General features: G+C 46.1%; 1 protein-coding gene across 2 annotated transcripts; it reads left to right on the forward strand.

Annotated features, from left to right (window-relative positions):
* The first annotated feature begins 5,045 nt into the window (after positions 1–5,045).
* On the forward strand, positions 5,046–20,768 carry METRN (meteorin, glial cell differentiation regulator). 2 transcript variants are annotated; one of them, XM_053364753.1, is made up of 4 exons: positions 5,046–5,532; positions 12,359–12,783; positions 17,481–17,540; positions 19,474–20,768. In XM_053364753.1, the coding sequence occupies exons 1-4, from the start codon at positions 5,444–5,446 to the stop codon at positions 19,788–19,790; spliced, it is 891 nt and encodes a 296-aa protein (XP_053220728.1). In that variant the 5' UTR covers positions 5,046–5,443; the 3' UTR covers positions 19,791–20,768. The 2 variants fall into 2 exon arrangements, with proteins under 2 accessions (XP_053220728.1, XP_053220726.1); XM_053364751.1 differs by having other exon boundaries at positions 5,047–5,532; positions 17,475–17,540.
* The last annotated feature ends 1,762 nt before the right edge of the window (positions 20,769–22,530 follow it).

Consider the following 22,530-nt stretch of genomic DNA (forward strand, 5'->3'; position numbering starts at 1 on the left):
AAAAAAGAGAGAGCTGAATCTCCGTCTCTGGCAAAAAAAGGAGAAGAAGCCCAGGTTGCTAGACATAGCCTGAACCCAAAACCAAACCCAGTGCCATGAGAAATAAAATAATTCAATAATGAAGATGCGTGAGAATTGCGTACGGCTCCATGATGCAAAACAGATGGCTCAGGCCTCTTTAAAACTACAAAACCTATGAGGCAAAAGAGACTGCCCAGGCCTCCTTAAAACTACAAAACCCATGATCCACAATGAAACCTCTCAGTTTGGGTTCACATGCCCCTTGTTCCCTTTTGCCACCAAATGTGCATTTGCATTCCAGAATGTGCTCCAACGCTTTCATGCCACATGCTCCATAGTCCTCCAACCGGCTCTTTTATTACCAAATTCCCCTTTTTAAATTTTGTTATCATGCATTTATATATTGAAATATTTCTGAAAAACATCTTCATGTATGCGACAACGGCCGCGAGCGTTCTGGTAGCACAAGGATGGAAGACTGAAGAAACCCCAACTAAAGAATCATGGCAAGAAAAATTGATGGACTATGCAGAACTGGCAAAACTGACATATAAGCTACGGGACAAGGATAACTGTGACTTTAAGGATGAATGGGAACCCTTTACAAAGTATCTGAAGATGCAACAAAGTGAACTGGACTCCTTGGCAGGTTTTGAATAAACATTCACAAACTTTTTATTGATAATAATCAGCTAAATAGTTTGAGGATCTATACAACTTTGTAACATGCAGAAAACAGCAGTCTCAGAGAAACCAAAGACTGGAACCGAGGGAAGTCGGGGGGGTGGGGGTGGGGGGGTTGTGGGGGGGAGGGAGGGAGGAAAAATGGGGGGAAAACAAGGATGATATGTTTTTAGATAATATGTCTTGTTTTAATTTTGAATAAAAAACTTTTTTTTAAAAGAAATATTTCTTTTTGGTGTTGGTTAACCAAGCCCTCTGTGAAAAGTACCTTTCCTTCAAGCAAGCAACCACAATGGCTTGTCAATGGAAGGAGGGAGAGGGGCTGCTTGTCCTTGGGAAGGGCCACCATCCAATGGCAGAGCACCTTTTTCGTAGGCACACGCTGCCAAGTTCAGCTCTTGGCATCTCCAGTTAGGACTGCAGAAGACCCCTGCAGAAAACCCTGGACAGGCACTACAGGGAATGCTGAACTAGATGGGCCAATGATCTGGAAGGTGGCTTCCAGTGCAATGGTCTCCCTCCAGAAGTTGTGGACTCTCCTTCCTTGGGAGTTTTTAGAGGTTGGATGGCCATTGGTCATAGATGCTTTAGCTGAGATTCCTGCACTACAGGGGGTTGGACTAGATGACCCTCAGGGTCCCTTCCAACTCTACAATTCTATGTGCTCCAGCTCTGTGTATATAAGCCAAAAACTCCTATCCACAGAAGAGGTTGCCTGGTGGTCTCTGTGTGATGCACCAGTTCCTCCTCCTTATTGGAACAGCAGTGATTTTTCTCCATCTGTGCATCAGGTGTGCTTGGGTCCCTGATGAATCACTCCCTAAGCCCAAATCCAGCAGAACAGCATTGGTCACATCCACACCATACCTTTAAAGCCCTCTTATGCCACCTTTAGCAGTCTTGGCTGCCCACCAAGAATCCTGGGAACTGCAGTTTGTTATCATTGCTGACTTCACGGACCTCCCATTCCCAGCACCCTTGACAAATTACAGTTCCCATGATTCTTTGGGGGGGGAGCCATGACAGTTAAGACCTGTGGGTGTGACCTGAGTCAGACCATTGCTCCATCTAGCTCAGCATTTTCTTCACCGACCACCAGCAGCTTCAGAGGGCTTCTGGCAGGGGTCTTTCCCCGATCCACCTGAAGATGTCAAGGATGTATCTGAGATCTTCTGCAGACAAAGCAGATGCTCTTCTAATGACCAGCGGAACAGAGGAAGGAACCTACTTTGCACTGAGCCAGACCATTGCTCCACCTAGCTCCGTATTGGCTACAGCAGCCTTCCTCAACCAGGTGCCCTCTGGATATCCTATCATCCCTGCCTGCTGCCCACACTGGCCAAGGCTGATGAGATTTGTGCTCCAAAACAGGTTGGCCCACACTGATTGGAAGCTCCAGTCAGGAGTCTATCCTCAGTCTTTCCTGGAAATAATAATAATAATAATAATAATAATAATAATAATAATAATAATAATTTATTTATACCCTGCCCATCTGGCTGAGTTTTCCCAGCCACTCTGGGTGGCTCCCAATCAAGTGTTAAAAACAGTACAGCAGTAAAAACTTCCCTGAACAGGGCTGCCTTCAGATGTCTCTTAAAGATAAAATAGCTGTTTATTTCCTTCACATCTGAAGGGAGGGCGTTCCACAGGGCGGGCGCCACTACCGAGAAGGCCCTCTGTCTAGTTCCCTGTAACCTCAATTCCCGCAATGAGGGAACCGCCAGAAGGCCCTCTGTACTGGATCTCAGTGTCCGGGCTGAATGATGGGGTGGAGACGCTCCTTCAGGTCTACTGGACCGAGGCCATTGAGGGCTTTAAAGGTCAGCACCAACACTTTGAATTGTGCTTGGAAACGTACTGGAAACCAATGCAGATCTCTCAGGACCGGTGTTATGTGGTTCCGGCGGCCGCTCCCAGTCACCAGTCTAGCTGCCACATTCTGGATTAATTGCAGTTTCCGGGTCACCTTCAAAGGTAGCCCCACGTAGAGCGCATGCCAGGGATCCAACTCGGGGACCTTCTGCATTCCAAGCAGGTGTTCTGCCACTGGGCTGCAGCCCTTCCCCACTGGAAAATTTCAACATATATAGAACCCTGCCTCGTAGCAAATCAGACCATTGGTCCATTGACCTCAGCATTGTCTACACTGGCTTGCAAGGTTTCAGACAGGAGTCTTTCACAGCCCTACCTGGAGACGCCAGTGATTGAACCTGGAACCTTGCTGCATGCAAAGCAAGTGTCTCTTCCCCACAAGTGTTGCTTTGGCAGCAGATGGGAGCTTTAATACATTGACAGTGCCAGGACTTATTTATGCTCTGAATTCATTCTCTATGGATTCCAACAGATTGTCTTGTTCCACTGTCCCCTTTTCACAGGCTGCATCCCAAATGCACTCTCTGGTCTGCCCTCTCCCTCCCCTCCCTCATTCCTCTCTTTCTCCCATCAAAATTTACAATCCCTCATTTTCATTCTGCTCCACCCCCCCTCTGGACGCTTTGTTCTTCAGCCTATATCACTGCATCGCAATTGTTCCGTGTTTATTTCAAACATTTTGGCGGGCTGTCACTCCGATGGAAATGTAATTAATTGGAGGGTTTGTTAAACCTGGGGACAATGGTGTCTGGAGCAGTGGAGGAGGGGAAGGAATAAATAGAAGAGGCTTGCGGTGGGTTTGTATGGTATTCTAATGAACAGGCTAATAATAACAGCAGCGGTTTGGTGGGGAGCAGAACAGTGGTAGGGTTCTCTTTTATTAAATGTTTGCAGAAGTCTTAAAATGCACTGCAACTGGATTGCATCACTGCCTAGCATTAATAATGCTTGGATAAGAATTCCTTTGGGTCTAATCCTGCCAAATCTCTAGTTACAAAGAATGTCAGTAGTCACAGCACAAGGTTCGTAATCAAGGTTGTGGTGGTGGTGGGGGGTGTCCCCCCCCTTGTTAAAAAAAATAAAGAGGAAGGAAGTTGGATGTAAAGTCAAGCAGCAGCCTTTAATCAGTTGATCAGTGCAAATTAGCAACTTGGGCTGCAATCCGAGCCCCACTTACCCAAGAGTAAACCCCATTTAATTCAACAGGCCTTGACTTTTGAGTAGACATGGTTCAGATTGCACTGTGAAATGCTAATTGTAGATTCAGAACTGGATCTGTTACTCAGGAAATGCAATAAGCTGATGAGAGCAGATCCACACCACACATTTCAAGCATATCCAACACACATTTCAAACACACAACTCCCTCTGGCAAGAATCTTGGGAATTGTAGTCCCCACACACAGAGCTACATTTCTCAGGACACCTAACAAACTATGGTTCACATGATTCTTTGGGAGAAGTAGTCCCTAGCTACTTATTTGCACAAAAGTTTGAAACACACTGGTGCTACCTGGGAATTCAAAGAACCCACCAAAAGTGTGATTTTTAAATGTAATTTCTGAGTTTTGTGCACTCTTCTCTATCTGTGTCTCTGACATGGGTCTCACTGTATCCAACAGCATCCAAATGTAGGCAAAAACTACCTCCTCAACCTTGGGAAAATTTATAATCATAGAATTGTAGAACTGGAAAGGACCATGAGGGTTGGATAGATGACTCTCCGGTGCCTTCCAACTCTAAATTCTAGGATAGCTCAGTTGATAGAGCATGAGCCTCTTAATTTCAGGGTTGTGGGTTCAAGCCCCACATGGGGCAGAAGATTTCTGCATTGCAGAGTGTTGGACTAGATGACCCTGGTGGTCCATTCCAACTCTGATTCTATGAAAGATTCTATGTGGTCACATTTTCTAGCAAGTAATCTAGAAGCAGTGGGGGGGGGGGAGGAGTGAGGTGAATATAGGGGAGGATGGAAAGGGAAGAGATGGGAATGTTGAGGGAATTTTGTTCACTTATCTTGAACTGTTGCACTTTGTAACTTGTAAAGAAAGGTTAGTTTGAAATAACAAAACAAAAAAACCCCTGAATTTCTCACTCTCCGAAACAAAATTTTTGCCTCCTTTGAAAAAGCGATTCCCAAACTCACAACTTCTAATTGCTCCTAATCCTATAGGGATTTAAATGATGACTTAATTTAAATGCACTCAAAACTCTGAAAGTAAAGCCTGCCTGCCTCTGCCTGCAATGGACTTCCACACATCTGGAGAAAAATATTTTCAGAGTCCGTCCGTCCGTCGCCCCCTTTTTTTGAAATCACATTGTTCTCAGAACCACTAACTTGCTAATCTAGCGGAGAATCGCACCCTCCCCTTTGCCTGCATTCCGATTGGCCGAAAGTTTCCCAGCTTGGTTTTGATTGGGAAACCGCAGAGGATCTCCACCCCCCCCCCGCCCCGCGTCTCCAAACCCATACACTCCCGGCTCTTCCCTCCGCCCGGGTTGAAACTGCCTTGCGCTCTGTGGGCGTCTTATATAGTCCGTTTCAAACTCACCATGAGAATCTCGGGAGCTTCCCATCTCTCTCCAGGTCTGTCTTGCCCCCGATTGCAGCGTCTCTCGCAGCGAGCGGGGGCGAGGACGCGCTATTTTGCAGCCTGAAAAAGAGGGGAAAGGAAGAGAAAGCGGGGGATTCCTTGCGAGGAGCCAGAAGAAAGCCGGCAGAGGCAGGAGATGGATGGTGGGGAGACTCGGGCGTTCCTAACTCCGCCAGCACATTCCAGGATGGTGCTCCAAAAGGATTCGTTCCCCTACATTTGATTCTTCTCCTCTCCTGCTTCTTTGCCCAGGAGTTAGAGACCTTAAGATGTCTTTGGCGTTGGGGCTCCTGGGCTTAGTTCTTCTGCATACAGCCCTTTGCAATTACTCAGAAGATCAGTGTAGCTGGAGGGGGAGGTAGGTATTAATACGGACAAATTTCTTGCCTTCAAAACGTGTCGTCGAAAAGTGATGCTGTTTGACCTTCATTCATCTGCAGAGGTTTTTCCTTCTCTCTCCGAAATACTGGGTTATGTAGGTTCTTCAAACCTGCTGTGTTCCATGCTAGCAGCTAGAGTTAGAATACTGTAAGTCCTGGTAAGCGTTAAGGGAGTCATTGGTGCAACAGCAGTTCAAGGAGACAGTCAGAAAAAGAAATTAGATTTTGGATGCGGAAGCCGTGCAGGGTGTGAGTCACAGGCTTGTCTAAGCCAACTAAGTTTTATGCAGAGTAGACCCATCGAAATGAATGGGCCTAAGTGAGCCAGGCTCATTAACTTCAATGGGATCTACTCTGACTTAGAACCAACAATGGCTACAACCCACAGCTTCTTATAAAGAGCAAGGCCAGATTCCCTTCAGGGTTTTGCAAAGTGGGCTGGTGATGGGTCTCCTTAACTGGGCCTTTTATGTTGCAAAACCATGTCCTGGTGCTTGTCATCCTCCTTAACTGATTTTAGGTTTTTCATGGAATTACAATGGGACTTGGCTGCTGGTTATTGTTGTCGTCCCATCCCCCGTCCCCCCCCCCCCCCGCAAGTGGAGATTGGGAGTTCAATTCTATATGTGCATACTCAAAAATATGACTTACTGAGTTCAGTGGAACTTACTTCCAGAAAAGGATTGCAGCCTAACTTGTTCTGATATTGTATGGATAAGAGAGAGAGAAGTATTGGAATCTCCTACTGTTCTTTGACAATGGTTTACCAGAAAGACAAGTGAGGTCATACTTATTGAAGAGTTTAACTTTCCTCCTGGCTTATTAAACATTGGTTGCCCTAAACCATCCTTGTGCACAGACTGTAATTCTGGTCTTCTGCTAGGGACACCTAATTTATACTGGCTGAAACTGTTTGAGTGATTTTGTGGGCTGGTTCTTTGTGCCTATGAGTGGCCTAATTTATTAAAAGGAGAAGAATTGTATGGTGTGGAGAGGGAACTGCCCTGGTAGCTGCCATTTCTTCAGTTTTCTAGGGTGCTGAAAAAAAGTGGACCCCTGGGATTAAAGTACTTTCATGGGGTGCTTTACTCATTTATTATGGGTTGCTCAGAATAGACCCACTGGAAATAATGGACATGACTAGCCTACATCCATTAATTTCAATGGGTCAGCACTGAATATAGCTTGGATACAACCCTATCCTGAACTTCTCAAAGGCTCAGGGTAGTATTGCTGGTTCTCCCACTCCATTCATGTCTGCAGACAGGTCCTGATTTCATGTTTCCTATGATGGACATCTGGTTGGCTGCTGTGAGAACAGGATGCTGGACTAGGTGAACCATTGGACTGTTTCAACAGGGCTGTTCTTACGTTCTTAAAAAAATTAAGGTTTAGTTGATTACATATATATTAGAAAAAAAGAGTTTTGAAACTTTTAAAAAAGAATTTTCATATGTGTTGCCATTTTAGAAAAGCACCTTTTAAAAAGAGAGAAGCAACTAAGAGGCATTCCCTCATGTATGAGGGAGAAGGGATAAAGACTCTTTTAGGATGGTGCTTGTCATTTGAATCTTATAAGTACTGCAAAATAAAAAGTACTGTGAAATAGGAGAAAACTGCCTGAGGATTGCTAAATTGGCTCAGTTGGTAGAGCATGACACTGTTAAGCTCAGGGTCGCATGTTTGAGCCCCATGTTGGGCCAAAGATTTCTGCATTACAGGGGGTTGAACTAGATAACCCTCGTGGTTCCTTCCAACTCTGCAATTGTATGATTAGCTAGAGACATCATTTTTGTGTGCTACAAGTTTTTTTTTTCATTTTCTGAGCAACCGATTAAATAGAGCAGCCCTTTTTGCAATGTGTGCTGCAGTAGCAAACCCAATCCATAAAGATTTCCGGATTTGGCACCAGAAAGGCTTAGTTTGTTTTTTAATATTATATCCAACCTTTCTATAATTGAAGCTGGTTTGTGACACTAGTTGCTGTGCTGATGTCCAGAATGCTGGCCACACTTCAGTGCATGCACGCCTAGATTGAGATGCAGGGGGTCATAAGAACAGCTGCGCTGGACCAAAGCCTCTGCTTTAAAAAATAACAATAATTTGACAAGCTGTGTGGCTGGAGGCAATGGTACAACTAGGTAATTTTAGATGGTGGGATTTATGGTCCTAAATCCCTATCGCCCCACCCCCAGTAATGGGTTTTCCTTCGCTTCCATCCAAATATGTCGAGCCAGCCCTCTTGCGTTCCAGGGCCTTGTTTCTTATTCTGCTGAGTTGGGGCCCCGCCATAGAATCATAGAAATGTAGAGTTAGAAGGGGACCCCCAGGGTCATCTGGTCCAGCCCCCTGTGATGCAGGAATCCTGCCCACAGACATCCCTGGGTGGGCTTGAACCACCAAACTTTTGATGAACATTCCACCACAGGATCATCTGCCCTAAAGTCCTGTCTTAATGGCACCACTGGCTAGAGGAGAAAACATTGGAGTTAGACTGAATGCTTCTGAGCTATTGTGGCTTGTGGGACTCAAAATGTTTCTGATATCTGAACATGATGGCTATGCGATTCCTCCACAGTTGGAGGTAGTAACGTGTCTGAAGGCCACTTGCTGGAAACTGCAGGAGGGGACAGTGCTCTTGGGCTGTCCCACAGTCATCTGTTTGGCCACCATGAGAACAGGATGTTGGACTAGACGGGCCATTGGATTGATGCAGCAGGGTCCTTTTGCTGTCTTATACTGAGTCAGACCACTACTCCATCTAGGCCAGGCATGTCCAAAGTCCATTTTGGGGACCTAGTCCGCCCCCGCCCCCCGGATTTATTTATTGGGGTAAAATCCTACTTTGGTTGGCCTTCACACTTGTTCACTTCATCAAATCTGGCCCTCTTTGAAAATAGTTTGGGCACTCCTGATCTAGGCCGATGTTTTCTAGACTGATGGGCAGCAGCTCTCCAGAGTTTCAGACAGGGATTGGCCCTGGGACCTTCTGCATGCAAAGCAGAGGCTCTACCACTGAGCTACGGCGCTTCCCAATTTCAAAAGGCAACGAAAGAACACGTCATACTTCCTTTGTGTAGAATGTTGAAATGTGACGCAGCGATGGTGGGGTAGACTGGAGGGAAGGAGGCAGCGCCTGTGTATGGCCACTTACAGGACATCATCATATTGAGCAGAGACCATGAGAAGTCAATGCAGAGATTGGAGCATGCCTGGCTTGACCAGTTTAGCCTCCTCTCTATGACAGCCCCTTGTGGCATGCATTACAGTGGCCGAGCTGAGAAATACTGGAGATTTGGTTTTATTGCACGTTTCATCTTAAATGGTAACCTTGCACTTGAAATACACTCAGAGAATGTATTGACAGTTTGCATTGGAATTATCATAAATTCACCATAATTTATTTCCTTCCCACGTAATTTAGTATAGTTGTACCCTGTGGGAAATGCAAGAAAGAATGACAACATTGTTAGGTTGTGTGGGGGCTTTGAAAGCTAGTGGTTTTTTAAAAAGTCTCACTGAACAAGCCATGCTGGGTTTGGTGAGCAAATGCTCTGTTTCAATTTCCCCTCTTTTAGCAGCTGTTCCCCGGGGGAGGTGGGGCAGTCCAGGCCCTTGCTACCTTATAGAGCAAAGGTTGCTGCTGCAGCCCAGCTGAATCAATTCAGCTGTTGAGCCACAGACAGCTGACGATAGTTGTTGTGTGTCTTATTATTATTATTATTTTCATCGTTATTACACAATCACTGAGCATAACACTTTTTAGGGAGTGCAGGCGGACGAGTCTCCATCCTGATGAGTTTATGATCCAAAATGCAACGTAGGGAAAACATCAGAGGAAGGGGAGTCAGGACAAGCGAGGGCCCCTCCAGACTGGTGCTTTATTGCGGGTGTATTCTGCAACATTTGCATGTTTACATTTGCAAACTGCACTGAACCCTTTACATCGTATTGAAGGCATAGTTTAATAGGTCTTTTTATATGAAGATAATTGAACTCAGAAACTAGTATTTTTCCAGGGTTGATGACTGACCAGTATTGATTTAGATTGCCCAGTATAATCTGACCCAGAGGTCATAGACTATGTACCAACCACTTCTCTCTTAAGCCTTAAAATGAAGGGGGGAGTATAAAAAGGGGGGTGCTTGTTCCTCTCATTAATCCTGTAGGACAACTGTTCTTCCTCCTGTGTCCTTTGCAGAATGTCCAAGATGAAAATGGGAGGCAGGGGGTGGGGGTGGGAGGTATCTGCAGGCAAAGCAGCCTTTTGAAAATAACTGACAGCTTCAGGGCAGAATAATTTAGATTGCAAGAGCTTTGAAGAATTCAACCTTGTGGGTTAGTTCTACTCAGAGAAGACTCACAGCAATTAGTGGGCATGACTTATTTATGCACATTCATCTTAATAGGTCTACCCTGAGTAAAACTTAGTTGGCTACACAAACCTTCTGTTTTCTGAACAGGTGTGTGTCTATGAATATGAATGAACCGTGTACTGCAGTCCATGAACAGGGGAACCCTCAGACTTCATTCATAAAGAAGTGGCCCACTGTGTCTTCTAGCATAATGCGTTTGCTTTTGTGGGGCCTCTAGAGGGCAGCGTAACAGGGTTTTGGAGGGGCGTGTCGGGTGTGTGACACAGCTGCCGCATCTGTTTCTCAGTGATCTTGATCCTTTGCAGAGCAGATGAGTCACTTTTGCTGCGAAATGGCAAGTCGCTCCAGAGTCTCCAACCATCTGGACGGCATCGTGCTGCAAGAGACATCTTTTCTGTCCATGGATTGGGAATAGGATGTCCAGGTGTCCTACTTTACAGGGGAAAGTCCTCTGTTCCAAGGGTGGGGAACCTTGGGCCCAGCAGCCAAGTGCAGCCCTCTAGGTCTCTGGCCCTCGGAACTCTCTCCAGGCCACGCCCTTTTCTAATAAGCCACACCCCCAGTGGCTCCTGCGTTGCAACCTGAGTGTTTTGCGAGGCTGAGCTCCATCCCTATACTCTGGTAATGCCTCTGGTTTGTCTGGATGCAAGATAGAGAAGAGTGTGTGACACCATGTGGAAAGTAGGGAAGTGGACATACGTTGCTCCACCCGCTTTGGGCTCTGGCCCTGCCCACCACTGGCATGTGGCCCCTGGAAGGTTTTCCAGAAGTGAATGCAGCCCTGACACTGAAATTTGTTCCCTTCCCCTGCTGTGTGGCCTAAATCCAGATAATGGGCTCTAGCCAATGCTAGTCCTACTCACAGTAAACCCATGGAGATTAACGGACAGGTCTAACTTAGGCTCAGGGTAACTGAATCTCCTCTGAGTTAAACTTCATTGTGTTATAACAATAAGAAGGGAGAGTGGCAGGAACCTTCAACTTATTTACAAATGTTTAGCACCTAAGCCACCAAACAGGTCACCAACTTCCTCCTTCTGCTGAGATGTATTTCTGTTTAAAGTAGAGTGATTATGTCTAAATTTTCATTTTTACATATACGCTAGCACCATACATTTTTGGTGGTGGTGAAAAACAAAGTGCCAGTACTCATATATTGATAAAAATGCTGTGAGCGCCAGAACAAAATGGCTGCCACGGGCAGCGAAAAAAGAGGTGAGTGTGCTCCGTACCGGTGAAGGTAACCACAAAAAAGCTATTGCACTGGCATATTTAGAGTTTGTACAAATCTGTGTCTTTTGTCATTTTTTGTGATGCATTTCATCTGTTTTGACAAAGAGTAAGGGGCAACTCCAACTGGGGAGAGAAGGGCAATCTGAACAGGTGTTAATGATGCAGAGGCAAGCTCTGAGAATGTGGCTGAGAAATACTCATGGGACTCATTATTGGCCACTGTGTCTCCCTGAGAGCTCTCCAGCCGCCAGGGCCAGCTCTGACATTAGTTAGGTGCTGGAGAACAGCAGCAATAGTCAGGGGTGGCCCAATAAATCTTGCTTCTTACAGCAATGGACCAGATGCTGCTGTTGCTACTCCATGCCATACACCACTGCAGGGCAGCCCAGGATGTTTGGTCGCTCCAGGAAAAACTGGAAAAGCCACCGCCCTGCCTCTTCCTCCTCTCTGGAGGCACCATTGCCTGGAGGCAGCCCAGGGATTAAAAAGAGGCTGGAATGGAGCATGTGGCACAGCAGCGGCACCCCTCTCAGCTGTCTGGAGGCTGCCCCAGTGTGCCTCATGGGTGGGCTGACCCTGGTCCACTGCACTGGCCATTGGTGATGGGTAGACATTTTTTCACACCTGAGAGCATCAGACTAGCTTGGGAGGGTGCTATGTAGTACACACAGCTCTGTTCTCCAATGTCTCACCTCTCACACCCTTTCAAACCCCTTCTCAGCCCTAACTTGCCTCTCTTTACTGATATTCTTACGAAACCAGTTGTTGCCTTCTACACCGGTGCCTGGGACACCGGTGGCGCTGTGGGTTAAACCACAGAGCCTAGGACTCAGAAGGTCGGCGGTTCGAATCCCCTGCTCCTGCCAACCTAGCAGTTCGAAAGCACGTCAGAGTGCAAGTAGATAAATAGGTACTGCTCTGGCGGGAAGGTAAACGGCATTTCCGTGTGCTGCTCTGGTTCGCCAGAAGTGGCTTAGTCATGCTGGCCACATGACCCGGAAGCTGTACGCCGGCTTCCTCGGCCAATAAAGCAAGATGGGCGCTGCAACCCCAGAGTCGGTCACAATTGGACCTAATGGTCAGGGGTCCCTTTCTTTACCTTTACCTGACTGATGTATGTCCTGACTTTCTTGGGAAGAGACGAAACTGCCCCAGCTTCCTTGTTATACTAACTCCATTTTGCTATCCCTTGCAGTGGTCTGTCGCAGGAATCGGGCAGCGTGGAACAGATCTCCTTGCACTGTGCTGAGGGATCCCTGGAGTGGTTGTACCCAGCAGGAGCCTTGCGTCTGAGCCTTTTCCCCCGCCTTCCCACAGGCACCACCGGCAGAGAGAACCCCAGGCGGGTGACAGCCTGCATCAAGTCCTCCAACAGCTTCCGAGGAGCTCAGATTTACTTGGAGAGGGATGGTGTCTTGGAGCTCCTCCTCTCGGAGGCCGACGCTACCTTGCAGCCCAAGGTGCGCTGTTTTAGCTGGCTGCCCAAGGAGAAGGTTGCTCTCTTCCTCCAGTCCACCTTGCACCAGGACATCAGCCGCCGGATCGCTGCCTTCCGCTACGAGCTGCGGGGTGACTGGAACTCCCGCTTCTCGTGGCCGTCCAGAAACCTCAGCATGGAAGGTAAAGTTCTTTTGGCTTTCATGGCTGGGTTTGGAGGGAACATTTGCGATGCATCCGTGGTAGTATTTTCTCAAGCTTTTATCTTCTAGCATATCAAACCCAGAAACAACCATCTTCTCTACATGTGAGCATGGAGAGACCAAGACCAAGAATCCATTCAGCCATGCCAAATCATGGCTTGTACTAAGCATGGTTTAGAACGCAAACCATGGTTTGAGCTTAGAACGCAACCCATGGTTTACTGTTGTTTTACCATCTCACCACTTCCATTTCCATGGTGCAAGGGGCTGTATCTTTGTCAATTTAGCCATCATGCCAAAACAGAGTTAAGCCTCCTTAAACATGATTTGACATAATTGTGGATTCAGCTTAAAATAAATGTGACACACACACACCCTTCATAAAACTGTACAGGGAAATGTCAGAGGGACACTTCTCCCGCCTCCAGATCAGGGTAGGATTACAGGGCAGTAGGTATATGCCCATTTTCAGAAATCTAACATAGACCAAGGAAGTTCTGCTGCTGGGGGGCATTCAATTCACCCAGTTCCTTGGACCTTGGGACCCCCAAACTCAAAACTGGTTCTGCTTTTCTTCAAGAGGAAAATAAGTTAAAGGACAAACAACTCTGAACTAAAGCAGTTTGGTATAGATCCTTAACCTTTACTTATGGAACCCCCACATTCAAAGTGTGAGACTTTTAATCTCAGGGTTGTGGGTTAGAATCCCAGATTGGGCCAAAGGTTCCTGCATTGCAGGTTGGACTAGATGACCCTTGTGGTCCCTTCCAACTCTTTGATTCCATGAAAGATGGTATTCCTCTGAATACAAGATTTGGGAGAGGGCCAGGGTCAGCATAATCAGCATTCCTCCCTGTTGCTGGCAGTTCACCTGCCTTCTGCCTGATGAGCAGTGAAATAGGCAAGGGAATAGGACCAGCATCCTCTTAGCTGGCTCTTTCCCTCTGCCTTGCAGTAATGCAGTTTTGGCCCAGAAGAAGATGGCAAGCCAATGGGCAGTGGTGGTGACACTGGCAAGGAGGGGCAAGGTTTTAGATTTAGGTTTATTAAATGTGTATATTGCTTCTCACTAAAAGGTCCTGAAGCAATATACAAGTAAGTGAAAAATACAGTAATAAATATTCAAAAACATATTTAAAAGAATATAATAAAATGTAATAGCATTGGTGCTGCCAACAATCCCCAGGAAAGGAAATATATATTTGCCTGGCGCTGCAGTGATGCTAAGTTTGGGGCCAGGCAGGCCTCCCTAGGGAGAGCATTCCAAACAGAAGGGCTTACTGCAGTGAAGGCTCTTTCTCTTGACACCACACTCTGTGCCTGGCTTGCAGGGAAGGGCTTTGGATGGTGATCTCAGGGGCCAGGCAGGCTCACCTAGGGGTCCTCCTGTATAAGACTTTATAGGTCAAAACTCGCTCAGGATATTTTGCCCAGGATCCTTTGAAATCTGAAGTTGAGACTTAGGAGGTAGGGATAGACAAATATGTCAATTGCAGGCTTTCTCAGTTTCTCACTTTTCCAGTACAATTCCTCCCATTTTAGCTCAGCTGGTAGAGCATGTGACTCTTAATCTCAGGGTAACGGGTTCAAGCCCCATATTGGGCAAACGATTCCTGCATTGCAGGGTTTTGGACTAAATGATGTTCATGGTCACTTCCAACTCTACAATTCTATTATTTCTACATAAGCTTTTTTTTTAGTTCCCATCCATGAAGTTCTCCTAATATACACATTTACTATGCAATCTGCCCTAATATACACATCTTTGCAAACCAATTTCCCCTAATATAATGCATTTCTCTATATTATTTCCACTAATATATGCATTTTATGCATGCTTTACCCCAGTATGTGCATTTTTGTGCACATTATTTGGCTGGGGAAATGCATCGCAAAATTTGGAGAAGCGCCCGTTTCGAAAGATAAATGTGTTTCAGTTTGCATATTATTTTGGAAGATGTACATTACCTTTAAACATGAACTGAATTGAATTCATCCCCCATCCCCATTCAGGGAAAAAAAGATCAAGGGAGGCTCAGTGCTCTCAAGCTCTATTTCCAAGCTTTCCAGAATCATTTCCCTGGATACTGCTAGGAACTGAATCCTGGAACAGATGAATATTTGCATCATATTCTTATGCCTATTGTGTTACAAGTGGCACATGCGTAGGATCATGAGCCACAGTGGTGTAGTGATTACAGTGCTGGACTAGAGCCTGGGAGACCTGGGTTCAAATCTCCACTCAGCCATGAAGCTTGCTGGGCCAGTCATTGCCTCTCAGCCTAACCTAGGACACAGGGTTGCCTTGACCTCCGTGGAGGAAAAGGAGGCTATAAATGTAAAATTAAACAAATAAAATAAATAAGGAGGAAACATGACATTCAGGACCATGCTAAGTCCTGCTGGAAAGAAACAGCATGTAGCTGGGGCTGTTTGCTTTTTCTTGGGTGTGGAAATAAGGTTGCCACACAACCAGAAAATTTATGTCCTGATCAGAATGGTGTCCTTTTTAGCCTAAGTGTGAGGAAGCTGTTTCAGCCCTGGGGCTGCATTCCCTCATGGTCAACTTTCCGGGGGCCACATTTCAGTGCTGGGTGGGGCCAGGGGCAAAAGTCTGTGGGATGATGGATGTGACTCATTCACTTGCACAGCACCATAGCCCAATCGAAGAGTTCGTTCAGCAATTCCAGGCTCAAACAGCACACTGGGCTTTCTCCAGGCAGGCAAGAAAGCAACAGCTTTCTGTAATGGTCAGAGTACTATGACTCATATATCCTTTTTTTAAAAAAAGAAGTCTTTCCCCACTTGGGGTAAAGGAACTCTGCACATGCTCTGAGGCACCCTTATGCTAGAGCATTTGCAAACCAAACGTGGAAACAGTCTTAACTTGCTTCCCAGGCTTAGGAAAGCGGAAACTCCTTTTGCTGTTGTTGCATTTCAAGGACTCTGAATGCTGTGTGGGCCTCCCTCACGGCAAGGGGAGGAGGTGGGCAAGTAACCCAAGCTGTCCGGAGTGTGCTCAGCAATCGAAAACACAAGGCCGAAGAAGGAACATCTAATCGGCCTCATCTCTGAGCTAACAAAAGTCCAGTGTGCGGCAGCTCGTAGCGGAGTCACCCGCCAAGACGTTCAGCTGCATCTCAGATAAGGCCTGAACATGGTTACCATAGCAACCCTAGGCATTCTCCCCAACTGGAGAATGGCTTTTTTAAAAAACCAAAAAAACACACACTTTTTACTAGGCTTTGTCTTGAGAAATGTTGGCACCTAGGGCCAGAGTTAGGCACACTTGAGCCCTACCAGCTTAGCTCTCTAATGCCAATGGGATTGTGCCCAGAGGGCATCTTAGGAAAATGGAAGGCTGCCTTCTACCAAGGCAGGCCATTTTGTCAGGCCTATTTCTTTATTACATTTCTATCCCGCCTTTTCCTTCAAGGAGTTCAAGGTGGTACACATGGTTCTCCCTTCCCCCATTTTATCCTTGCAACAATCCTGTGAGGTAGATTAGACTAAGAAGCTGACTAGTTTCAAACAACCTTCTACAGGTACTTAAACCTAATAAGACCAGTTAGTTGGAGCGTGGTGCTCATAATGCCAAAATTTCTATTTTGTTTGGCTGTAAATCTTGACTCTTATTAAGTATATTCTTTCCATTAAACACTAGGAGCAGAAGGGGAAGCTTAAAGCTAAACCTTTTAGTTTAGGGTTTTTTATGTTTCATATCTATATCTATCATCTATCTATCTATCTATCTATCTATCTATCTATCATCTATCATCATCTATCTATCTATCTATCTATCTATCTATCTATCATCTATCTATATCTAGTTATGGAAAATGAGAATTTATATTGAATTAATTTAGTTTATAGAATTTATGTCAACAAAAACAAAAACCCACCTCTGCATATGCCAACTTGACATTTAATACATGAAGAGTTTGAAAACTCACAACAACCCTGTGAGGCAGGTTAGGCTGAGAGGCAGTGACTGGCCCAAGGTCACCCATTGAGCTTCATGGCTGAGTAACGTTGGAAGCCTCATCCCCTAGCTCTTAGCCCAACTCTCTAACCACAACACCCCTCCTGATCAAGGATGAGGAAATTGTGGCTCTCCAGTTCATGATGGGAGTCAGTCTGAATGGTCAACAGCCAGTGATGATGGGAATTGCAACCCAACAACTTCAGGAGGGCCACTGGTTCCTCATATATTGTCTGGCAGTGGCTTTCAAGGCATTTGGTCTGGGAATCTTTCCCAGCTCTTCCTGCTCAGCAGAGAAGCCCCACATAGAGCTCATTGCAGTAATCAGGTCTTGAAATAACCAGTGTATGAACTGCTGTAGCCAAGTTTTCCCAGACCAGGAGCCAGTTGATGATATTGTACCAGTCACAGCTGATAAATGATGCCTCTAGCCACAGAGGCCAAGTCTCTAGTGTCAAAGATGAATAGAGTGTACAAGCCACTTTCCATATTTTCAAGTGAAAATCACCCGAAATGGACTGCCATTTCTCCTTCCCCTCCACAGATGAAGCAAACTTTTCACAATGCCTTTCTACGCTTTACTTCTGCCTCCCCTCATTCTCCACATCCCTTCTCTAAAGAAGAACTATTGGATAGTGAGGCCGGCATGAACTCTGTTTGAGTGACTGTTTCCTTTTTCCCTTTGGAAGATGCAGGGAGCTGCCGTCCGTGTAACAACACTGAGATTCTGATGGCTGTTTGCACTAGTGATTTTGGTGAGTACATCTTCCTCAACGTCACGTTTTCCACTCCCCTCTTCAGCATCATAAATTGAAGCTGCCTTATGCTGAGTCATTGGTCCATCTAGCTCAATATTGCCCACACTGACTGGTAGCAGCCGCTCAGGATTTCAGAATTCTGGACTGCCCAATTTGCTTAGCGATCCTTATTGCATTCATCATTGCAACCAACCCTGTGATTGTGATTTACTTGCCTAATGTTACCCAGGGACCCAGGCCTAAGAACTGTTAATTGCACGGCTCTTTCTTTTGCTTTTTTCCTTTTACATGGGAAAAAATGCCATAGAAATCACTCTTAATAATGCATGTGCAGCTGTGAAAGCTAAAGCCTGCCCTTCTGGAACTCTGTCCTCTGTCCCTGAATGCTGCTTAAGTAGCTAACCAGGAGCTGCTTGCCTGCCAGTCCGGGCTGAGGCACCAGCAGCCAGAGCTGCCCCCACAGAGCAACTCGCTCCCCAGCTGGGATGATGTGGCCTTTCCATTCTCCCCTTTAAATGCCTGCACACTCAAGGCTGTCCGGCTCAGTGGGCAGTTGCCAATTATTGCCCCGCACGCTCTGCTAACCTCCAGATTTGCAACCCTAAACAATAGGAGAAGGGGGTCAGGGGGTCCGCTGGCTGCCCACTCCAAAGTTCCCATGGCAACCAGGAAGTCAAACAGGAGAACAAGGGGATTTGCCACGCCGGATCAGATCACGAGCCTGTCAGAATGATCTCGGAGGGGCTAATTCTTGCTGATTTGGAGGAAGCCAAAGGCACCTGCGTGCAAGCAGGCTAATAGCTGGATTCCTCTCCATAATTGGCTAGATCTGACCAGTTATACTCAGCTGTAGCCTTAGAGCTGGGTGCCACTACAGAACCACTTCTGTTGATTGATTTGGTTTTGTTTCCATGCTGCCTTTCAGTGCAGGGACCGCCAGTGTGGCTGAGAAAAATAATAAAACAAGCCCAACAGCAATAATGTAGAGCATTGATTTAGAAATGCCAACAAATACATGAAAGCCAAGCAAGCAAAACCAAACTGAAATAACTGATTTGTTTGTGGTCAAATGCATGCCAAAACAAGTAAGTTTTGCTGTTTGCCTAAAGCAGGGATGGGGGACCAATATCGGGTCCTGGGGCCAAGTGTGGCCCTCCAAGCAACTCTGTCTGGCCTTCGGAGATCTCTACAAGCCACACTCGCCAGCCCTGCTCCAAGACCACCCACAAGTGCTTTTGCCTAGCCAGAATATGTCCTTGAACTGTGGCAAAGCCTCTTGCTTCCTGAGTAGAAGACAGAGAGAGATGCATGTCCAAACTTCTGACTTTTGCAGAGCTGGAGTGCAGCCTATTGTACAAAAAGAAGGACCACATCTCCTGCTCCATTCACTCTTTGCTTCTGGATCCATCCACAACTGGCATGCCCCCCACCCAAGTTTACTGTTGAGGGGAGAACTACAGTTCCCAGGGTTATTTTGGGAGGGGGATATGCTTTAAATGTGCTTTAGATGCATGATGTGTACATACGGACGTAGCCAGGATTTTTTTTTGGGGGGGCATGACTTTTGTGGGGCAGAACTGATGTGATTAGTTAGTTAAGTATTTCTATTGTTTTACTTGATTTGGGGGGGCAGCTGCCTCCCTGCCCCCCCTGACTACACCCATGTGTGTGCGCATATCCGTGGTTTGTAGGATTTCACACACACACACAGTTGGGTTTTATCAGTGTGCTGCTGCTCTAAGTAATTGTTGACATTGTATTGATATATCTCATCGACTGTGCTATTTTTAGTCTTTAAACTGCCGTCCATTTGGCTTTAATCTGCTGTTTTCTCTGTGTGTGTATGTATTTTGTAAAACTGCTGTTGGCCAGTATATATATAACAAACAAACAAACGTTTCTGTTTTCTCCACTCCTTCCACCCCTGCAGTCATCCGTGGCAATATCCGGACAGTCTCCAATGACATGGAGTCGCAAGAATCCATCATCAGTGTCAGTGCCACCCGGATCCACCGCCAGAAGTTTGCCTTGTTCCAACCGGTTGGCAAATATGGGAAATCCACGGGCAGCATCCGTACTCTGCTGCGGTGTGGAGTGAAGCCGGGACCTGGCAGCTTCCTTTTCACTGGGTGGCTGCATTTTGGGGAGGCCTGGCTCAGCTGCGCTCCTCGCTACAAAGACTTCCGCCACATCTATGAGGGTGCACGCCAAGCTCACGAAAACCCCTGCGAAGTCTCCTTGGACTGATTTGTTGATGGGAAATGGGTGGCAGGAGTCGATTTTGCCAGGAGGGCAGGATCCACACACACAAACCACACCGTGACCATGCTGGAAATGGCATTTCCTGGCTTAACAGTGGGAGACGAGAGCTGTCTTTTGAACCCAGAGGGAACAAGCTCTTTTCTTTCCTGTATGAGACTGATGGCCCTACTATAACTTTCTCATTGGTCTCTCCAGCAAAGGGAGGAATTGTAGGCCAAGCAAAAAGGCAACTGAGGTGCTCTCTGGTTAGGTTGGAACATGCCACAAATTGCATAAAGGGAATTGAGACTCTCCCAGTGTGGGAAATGTTGTCTTGCTCAGGACTTCTTTATCCTATTATTTACTGGAGCGCCAAATCAAACCCATACCTAAAAATAAGTGCATGATGCCCTTCCTGAGTTCCGCCCTCCCCCCAGCAAACCCCTATTGCTATTGCCTATGGATTGCATATGCATTACCATCCCTCCCAACAGGAAATAGCATCACAGACAAGCATCACAGACTTCATTCACTGCTCCTGCCTCCTTCCCAGTTTCTGGAGGAGCTAAGGAAGCCTGCAAAGCGACCTCGTCTGTCTCTCCCTTCTGCGGCTTCCTTGACAAGAGAAACACCAGGATTACATCTCGGTCAGTGACCAAAAACATAACAGGAATGAGATTCCCTTTTGAAAAAGTACAGTCTTGATTTTCGTTGGAACACCTTCATTCAATCAAACGTGGCAGAAGACATCAGGTAGGAAGACAAAGCGAGCAAGCAGTAGAAGTGAGAAGTCTGTTTGCCTCTTCTTGGGCAGGTGATTTTGCAGGCGGGCCTCAGACCTCCATGTGAATTGGTGAATGGCAGGCCGGATCATTTCCTGCTGCCAAATCAGCCAATGGTGGCAGGAATTTGGAAGGTGGTCCCCTGGGCACAGGACCAACCGCCCAGTGGCCGCGCTTAGCCCTACGCCCAGGGCCAGGATATATTGCCCTTCTCTTCCTGCGCCGGTTCTGGAGGGCCAGGCTCCATTGCATCGCATCGTGGAATTTTCCTACCTGATTGAATTGTGGATCCTGGACTGTTCATTCCTGCTGGCGTGCTTTGCTCAGTGCACACCTTTTTTTAAAAAAAAGCCTGCATCAGTGTAACACTTGAGATATGCACAGATATGGCTGTAGTTCAAAGGTGGGCAACCTGTGGGCCCTGCATGTGTTGCTAGACTCCCAACGCCCATCATTTACAGCCAGCATGGCCAGTGTTAAGGGACGATGAACTTGTAGGTACACCAAAATCCTGCAGGGCTACAGGTTCCCCAACCCTATTATAATCAACCTTTCATTTTTCTCTGCCCCTATGAATCCCAAATCTAGATAATGTAGTCCATCGGATATGGATTTCTAACCCTGCTTCAATGATGAGCTCAGGTGTTAAGGACCCAACCCCAGGTGCTGTTGCAGCTTTTCCTGGTAAAATTTAATTCCCTGTCCCTAACCTAGGGGTGGACCCCCTGCCTCTCTCCAGATGTTGTTGGACCCCCCTTGTTGAGGTGTGGGTTTTTTGTATGTGTCATTTTTTTTCTTTTGCTTGTTTGTTCTTACATATTTGAAAACCTAACAAAAACAAATTTAAAAATACAGTTTCAGAAAATGCAAAACAAACAAGCAAGCAAAAGAATTTAAGCTTGAGAAATTAGCCTGTCTACAAACCACCTTAAATCAGTTTTATTAATCCAGTTTAAATTAAACCACTGAAAATCTCAGTTTAGGTAAGCCCTTAAAACTAGTTTTCAGTCCAGTAATTATTATTATTATTTTTACAAGTGAGGATTGAGGAGTATCATGTGCACTAAAGTTATAACGATACCAAATTTGAGATTTTGTTTTTTAAATCTAAATTCTATTGTAAGGTTTATGTGTATGTGTGGTTTCTTTCATTTTCTTTTCTTTTAAAAAGTGAAATGTTAATATAAAGTGAATCACCACAGTCAGAGAGACACTGCCAGATGCATTTGGGCCGTCTGTAGTAATTTTTAGACCAAAAGCAAAACAAAATGCTAAGAAGATCTGTAATATTTTAAATATAGTTTTTGTACATATTCATGTCTGTGTACAGGTCAAGAGAGACAAATCTGACTCTATGTAGCTTGTAATGGTGGGATTTCTTTTCCATTATTTGTTCTTTTTTAATCTTGCATTTGTCTTGGGGCTGGGAGGGTACATTAAAAATGCTTCTTAGTAATGCCTGATCTACGGTGATTTCTCTCCCTGGCTGGGTTTATTCTTTCGCCCGTTGGCAGTCTTCAAACAAAATGAACGGAGCACCCGAAAGAGCTGGAGGATGGTCAGCTAGATAATTATTTGTCTAGGGAAGCAGCCGAAACAGCAGCGGTCAAACGAGCTCGAATAATTTAACAAGCTCTGGAATGTGCAGTAGCGAAGGACAAGGCCGGAGCATTGATTTTGGCACCTGAGGCGGAAAATCCCAATGAGTTGCGCATTGCACACATAAGTACACACACGTATAATAACTGACCAGTTGCCACCTTTGACGAGTTTCCCAGAAATGCAACTCAATGAGCGAAGAGAATGGAAGCATTGGGACACAGAGCTCTGTTGCTTCAAGTGTTTTCCTCCATTGCCCAATGCGCATGTTGTGGAAGCAGGGGTCAGGAACCTCAAGCCTGGTGGCCAAGTGTGGCCCTCTAGACCAGGCTTCCTCAACCTCAGCCCTCCAGATGTTTTGAGAC

The sequence above is a fragment of the Podarcis raffonei genome, chromosome 14, assembly GCF_027172205.1.
Source record: "Podarcis raffonei isolate rPodRaf1 chromosome 14, rPodRaf1.pri, whole genome shotgun sequence".
NCBI lineage: Eukaryota > Metazoa > Chordata > Lepidosauria > Squamata > Lacertidae > Podarcis > Podarcis raffonei.

Excerpts from the sequence above, each read along its gene's own strand:
- METRN (XM_053364751.1), top strand. The coding sequence starts at position 5,444 with ATGTCTTTGGCGTTGGGGCTCCTGGGCTTAGTTCTTCTGCATACAGCC. Across the intron at positions 5,533-12,358 it reads CAGTGTAGCTGGAGGGGGAG|TGGTCTGTCGCAGGAATCGG; the intron begins GTAGGTATTAAT and ends TATCCCTTGCAG. Across the intron at positions 17,541-19,473 it reads TGTTTGCACTAGTGATTTTG|TCATCCGTGGCAATATCCGG; the intron begins GTGAGTACATCT and ends CCACCCCTGCAG.